This window comes from Podarcis bocagei (genome assembly GCF_964188305.1).
Source record: "Podarcis bocagei genome assembly, chromosome: 16".
NCBI classification, from domain to species: Eukaryota; Metazoa; Chordata; class Lepidosauria; order Squamata; family Lacertidae; genus Podarcis; species Podarcis bocagei.
Window position 1 is genome coordinate 33,604,517 of NC_138142.1, and position 6,018 is coordinate 33,610,534.

Here is a 6,018-nt window from a genome sequence, read left to right on the forward strand (position 1 = left end):
AGCTCAAGGCTTCAAATGTGAATCTTACCTTGGCACATTAGGTTAGATTCTACACACATTTATACACCCTCCTCTATACTCCATCCAGGCATGCATTACAGCAAGGTAAAAATACCCAAGGCAGGTGCCTAGTGAGTTACAGGACCCGGGAAGTGGGTGTGGCCTGGGGAGAGTCCCAAGGACTAGTTAGAGTTGCCTGGAGGGCCACATTCAGCCTCCAGGGCTGAGGTTCCTCATCCCTGCTGTAGCCCTCCAGATGTTGCAGGACTGTAATTTCCATCAGCCCTGACCACTGGCCATGCTGGCTGGGGCTGATGGGAGATAGAATGCAACATCTGGAAGGCCCCACAGGTCCCTTATCCCTGGAATAGCTGAATACTAGACAGCAGCAAAAACAGCCCCATGCCTGCAAATTCAGCTTTTGGCAAAGCTTGAAGAATCACACTCGCAAGTAGAATAGGAAGAGAGGTTTATTGAACCAGTGTTATTTTAAATATTTGCATATTCATGTCAACAAGCTGAGGCCAAGAATAAATGCTGGCAACTGTTTTCTTTGTTATCTGTCAGATTATTCATCATTCTCATAGTCAGCTGGGTTCTTCCTTTTAAGACGTTCAAATTCTTCGGTTCCCCAGGAATAGATGACATAGGCCGCGACAAAGGCTTAGGAGGTTAAAAAAGAAACACAGTTAGCTTTACAACTACAATAAAAGCAACCAAGACTTCTGTTTATCCAGTTCCACCGTTCTCAGTGGTCCCAAAGGTCTTCTTGCTCCCTTGCACATGACTCTGCCCTGTCTCCCTTGCTGTCCCTTATACCTGGAATTGCATCCCAAATCACCTGAGCGGTATCTTTCTCTCTTACATCCTTCAGAACCCTTATCAAAATCACTTATTTATCACCCTATTGGCACAGCCCTTAAGTTCCCATAGTCTACTGTAACAAAGGCTAAATACATGTTACTAAAATAATAACATATTCTTCTGCTATGAAGTACCATTCCAGCAAATAGTTGGGAATGCAGTACCATCTTTTATAAAAGGGATGGAGAACCTGTGGCTCTCCAGATGTTGGACACCAACTCCCATACACCCTGGACAGCATGGCCAGTGGTCAGGAATTATGGGAATTGTAGTCCAGCAAGATCTGGAGTACAAGAGGCTCCCCCACTCCTGCTTAATAACATGTACAAGTAGGAGTTTTATAATCATGACAGCCCAGGGTATGGCAAGTGCTCTGACATTCCTCATTTCCTTAAAGATGCACTGTTAGCTCTACATATATTTGTGTGGCCTAGCCCCATCTGTCTTTTTATTTTTATCCCCCTCTTTGGCTAAAGAGAAAGCCATTTCCAATAATTGTTTTTAAGAAAGAAGAATAGTGTTGTTTTTTAAGATGCCAGTTTGTTTGTTGCCATTTTCTTCTGCATTGATGAGTTTTCCAAGAAAAGTACTGCAATGGAAGCAAATAAACTTATGTATTAACACATGAGTAGCCAATGTGGTGTCTTCCAAATGTAGTTGGATTACAGCTCTTCACCCCTTACCACTAAACCCTTAAAAGTTACTAACCTGCAAAAGATAGATAGATAGATAGATAGATAGATAGATAGATAGATATAGGTGTGTGCTGGGGGTTCGCAGAGTTTTTTCACTCTTGCAAGAGCATGGTACATTTCTTTTTTAAAAAGTGTTTTATTGATTTTCAGTTACAAATGAGTTAGATATAAAAAAAGAGAAAAGAAAAAAGAATAACAATAACAAGTTGGAGGAGCCTAGTAATGTTTTATGCTGCAAAGAGGAGGTTTCTCTTTTATGGCAGCCCACTTGGTTTCAATTCTGGGCACAGAGAAGGAATAGAATCTGGCCCCACTCTGCAAGCCCACTCACTCGCCTGCACAGAATTACTTGTTGCCTATGGCTACCAGGCTGATACATAAGCACAGGGGTGTGGAATCTTTTTCAGCTGAATTCCCTTCTGGGGGCCACACACCAGTGGTGGGTGGAATCAGAGGCAAAAGTGGGTGGAGAAATGAATGTAAACGTTTGCCTCTGTATACTAGATTAGTTTCTAAACGCGCGCGCACACACCCTCTCTGTCCTCCATCCTGACATGCAAGAAGTGTTGTCAGAATTCAAGGATATAATCCAAGCCAGGGAGAGCCAGTCAAGGAGGGTGCAAAGCAGAGCCAGGAGGAGAGCGGTCTGGAGAGTCCCAAAGGCCAGAGAGTGTCTGAAAGGCTGCATTTGCCTCTCAGCTCCAAGCTTTCCCACCCTGCATAAACTACCAAGGCTGGATCCATCTTTTCACTGAATTGTTTCCTATAACCTGTAATCCAAAATACTGTACTTTTAAATAAGTCCACCATCATCGCCTCCTTCCACTGGTCCCTGTCAAACTGGCCCTCCCATAAAATTGGCTGCTGATGAGTAACATTTTGGTATCAATATTTTTAGGGGAATGATGAAGACTTTATTATTTTTTCTTTGTAGCTTTCAGTGGCTTGTGTAAATTGGGCTGCAGTGATGATGTTCTAAGCTGCTGACAGAATGCTGAGCTTGTGCCGTACTAGTTCATTTTTTGTGCTGATTCTTTAAGATCACCACAAAATGTGATTTTATCCAACTCACTTATAGCAGCCAAGTTCATTTATTTCCGTGGGTCTACTACTCCAAGTATGTGTTAGTTGGATGCAACCCAGTGTTTTAAAAATATAATGAAGTGTGGTTGTATCATATTTAATTCTTTTAAATGGTATTCAGACTGGTTGTGTCTGCTGTTGCATTCCACTTTGTGAATATATATATATATATATATATATATATATATATATATATATACACACATACATACAGAGAAAGAGAGAGTAGTTTTTCTCTCTGTAGCATTTTTAGTGGTTGGTCATGATGCTGCGATGACAGTACGAGACACTAGACAATTTAAAAGATACACAGATGGAGTAGGGGCTTGGAAGCTGGTCCTTACAGGGACCCACCTCAGAGCCTGAATAGCTCATCTCAGGGTTGAGGAGAGTACAGCAGGAGAAGGTAACACTATGCAAAAGGCTGCTAGCACTAATATAAAACCCGAAGACCTCAGGACTTCATAAACTGCTGTCAATGGCTGCAACAGCATATGAATTCGTTGAACTATTGAAATGCACTACTTAAATGCTAACTATCATTGTCACTAAGGCTAAAGATGACTAATTGCTAACGAGATTTTGTAATTACACTAAGGAGATTATAATTCCAGAACACGTGGGAGAGTAGACTGTTATTGCCACTGTGTACTGACTAAAGGAGATTGTCACCTTGCTCTGCTCTCTTGCTCCATCTAGTGCTTCCAATGTAGAGCAAAGAGAACTGTCTTTTGTAAATTGGCACAGGCTGCCCAATAGCTACCAGGCTAAGTTCAAGGTGTTGGCACAAAACCCTGTATGGCTCGGAACCAGGATACATAAAAGAGTGGTTCATCCCCTATATACCCAGCCAGTCATTGTGTTCTACAGGAGAGGGCCTTCTGAAGATAACCATCTCATCAGCAGGTCTGTACTGAGCAATACCAGAACTGGGAACTTCCCCCACCTACATGTAAGACAAGCATCATCTCTATTGTTTTTTCAGTGCCTGCTGAAAACTTCTCTATTTCAAGAAGCCTTATAAGTGGAATTTTTTACCCCAGTTGCTATCTGCATTGGATCTGAAATTCTGGGTTCTTTAAATTCTGGGTTTTTAATTTTATTAATTACCTGCTCTTCAACCCAAGATCCCAGGATGTGTTACAACAATTTAAACAATTTATAATCCAGCTGGATACTATCCTGGATTGAACATTTGACTAATTTGAAGAACTCTAATATATATAACCGACAGATGGATAGTTGGAAGTCCTTTTAACCTATTTCTTTACTTCCTTTATTAGTATACAGTATTATTCCTTTAATATTCTTATCTCTTTGTTAACCTTTCTTTTCTTTTCTACTTTCTTTTTGGGGTTAGCATGCAGATGAAAAGTGATGGATAGTGGATAAAAAACCCTGTTTGGGAGGCAGGGAAGGGAAGATCTCTCATGATGGGAGGCTGGGGAGAAGAAAATACCACTGTTTTAAAACGGGGCTATGTGAGATCTAAACAGTACTCCATCTGATAATCTGGCTGAAGCATTCTGGAACAACTTAAGTTTCCAAAGTAACTTCAAGTTAATTCATAGGAAGCTATTCATAAATGAAATAAATAATAACAATAATGAAGTTCATCTAATCTGCTCGATGCCCTCTTTGCAATATGATGGCAATGAAGAAACTGCTCCCCCCCATGCCATATGTTGCTCCAGAGATTGCCTTCTTCTGAAACCAACATCCTGAGTACTTCCTTTGATCTTCACATTGAACATCAATGCACTAATCCTGGAGAAAGAACCAGCCCTCAAGGGTAACACAGCGCACACAAGCAAGAAGCAGAAGGAGCAGCCTAAATAATTTTTAACTTACGAGGCACCACCCGGAAGACCTGTGTACTGAACCGCCTCCAGACATTAAGAATTCCTTTGGAGAAGAAGTGTGGGAAAGCTCTTTGTTCAAATGGAGACAAGCTGTAGGTGATCACATGCCTTACTCTCTCCAAGTTTCCAAAGTGAATACCCATCTTGGCAGGCTGTTCTACAAAAGGAAACAGGAATGACAGAAAAGTATAGGATTAGCAAAACATTGCTGAAGTGGAGTGCATTCTCCCAGCATTTTAACTTTGCATAGGGGGTTGTTTAAGGGAGTTTTCCAGTGACTCACTTACAATACAGGCTGAAGCAAGACCAAGTATCAACCTTTGACTACATCTGCATGACAAAAAGAGGTTGGCATCTCAGAACCACATGGACCAGGAATGGGGAATCTCTTGCCCTCCAAATGTGGTTGTGCTACAACTCCCACCAGTGCCACCCAGCAAGGCTAAGGGTCAAGGACAATGGGAGTTGCAGTTTTTATTATTCCTGTGATTTATTACCTATTCTTCACCCTAAGGTCCCAGGGCAGGTTACAACTCTTAAAACACCACTCGTAACATTAAAAACACAACATTATATAACATTAAAAACAACTTTAAAATTCCAGAAATAGGGTAGGCCCTAAAAAAATATACACATCAGGTGTCAAAAGCCAGGGTAAAGAGGTGCATTTTTCCAGCCTTCTCCAGAAGCTATATAATGAAGGCCCAGGATGCACCTTGGTGGGAGAAGCTGCCCTGCTTGTCCAGTAACATCTGTGTAGAACAGCCTTTCCCAATCTTGGGCCACAAGGTGATGTTGGACTACAACTCCCAGTAGCTCCAATGGTCAGGGATGATAGGAACTGTATTCCAACAACGTGTGGGGACCAAAAATTGGGTAAGGTTGAGGAAACAAGACTGAGCTAGACAGACTCATGGTTCCAGGAAGCTTCTAGGCAGGCATCCGGCCCTCCAAATGTTTGGGACTACAATTCCCATCACCCCTAGCTGACAGGTCCAGTGGTCAGGGATGATGGGAATTGTAGTCCCAAATATCTGGAGGGCCGGAGTTTGCCTATGTCTGTTCTAGTGGGTGCTATTTACACCGGAGTAAAGAGAGACCGAGGACCCTTAACAGGGGACTCCTGAATCCTGAGAGTATAAAGGCCGGCGTGATAGAACCCTTTCCAACCACATTCCCTCTACTACGCACCCGCTCAGCTCCTTGCAGGAAAGGTCACCGCTTCTCACTCCAGCATCAGAAAAGGCAAAAGGTCCTCCTTTCCCTTTTCCGGTCCCAGAAAGGTCACTTCCGGTTTAAACGACTCTATAGAATCGCTATCAGGACAGCCAGCGCGTGACGTATTGCTGAGTATGCTCACTGGCAACCGCTGAAGTCGACTCCCGGCCCTCACACGGCGGGCGCGCAGAACGTCGGTTTACGGCAACTTCCTAGTGCTCTTACTACGTACGCGCAGCTCGCTCCGCGGCCGCTGTGAAGTCGGCTGTCCTTCTCTCTCCTTGGCAGGAGAGGGG

The 6,018-nt window shown here is 43.0% G+C and overlaps 1 protein-coding gene across 2 annotated transcripts; it reads right to left on the reverse strand.

Moving 5' to 3' along the window:
- Positions 1 to 452: 452 nt before the first annotated feature.
- UQCRQ (ubiquinol-cytochrome c reductase complex III subunit VII) lies at positions 453 to 5,854 on the reverse strand. 2 transcript variants are annotated; one of them, XM_081173431.1, is made up of 3 exons: positions 5,696 to 5,854; positions 4,494 to 4,661; positions 453 to 663 (listed from the first exon to the last, which is right to left on the reverse strand). In XM_081173431.1, exons 2-3 carry the CDS (start codon positions 4,645 to 4,647, stop codon positions 569 to 571), a joined length of 249 nt encoding a protein of 82 aa, XP_081029557.1. In that variant the 5' UTR covers positions 4,648 to 4,661; positions 5,696 to 5,854; the 3' UTR covers positions 453 to 568. The 2 variants fall into 2 exon arrangements, with proteins under 2 accessions (XP_081029557.1, XP_081029558.1); XM_081173432.1 differs by having other exon boundaries at positions 4,494 to 4,656; positions 5,696 to 5,851.
- Positions 5,855 to 6,018: the final 164 nt, after the last annotated feature.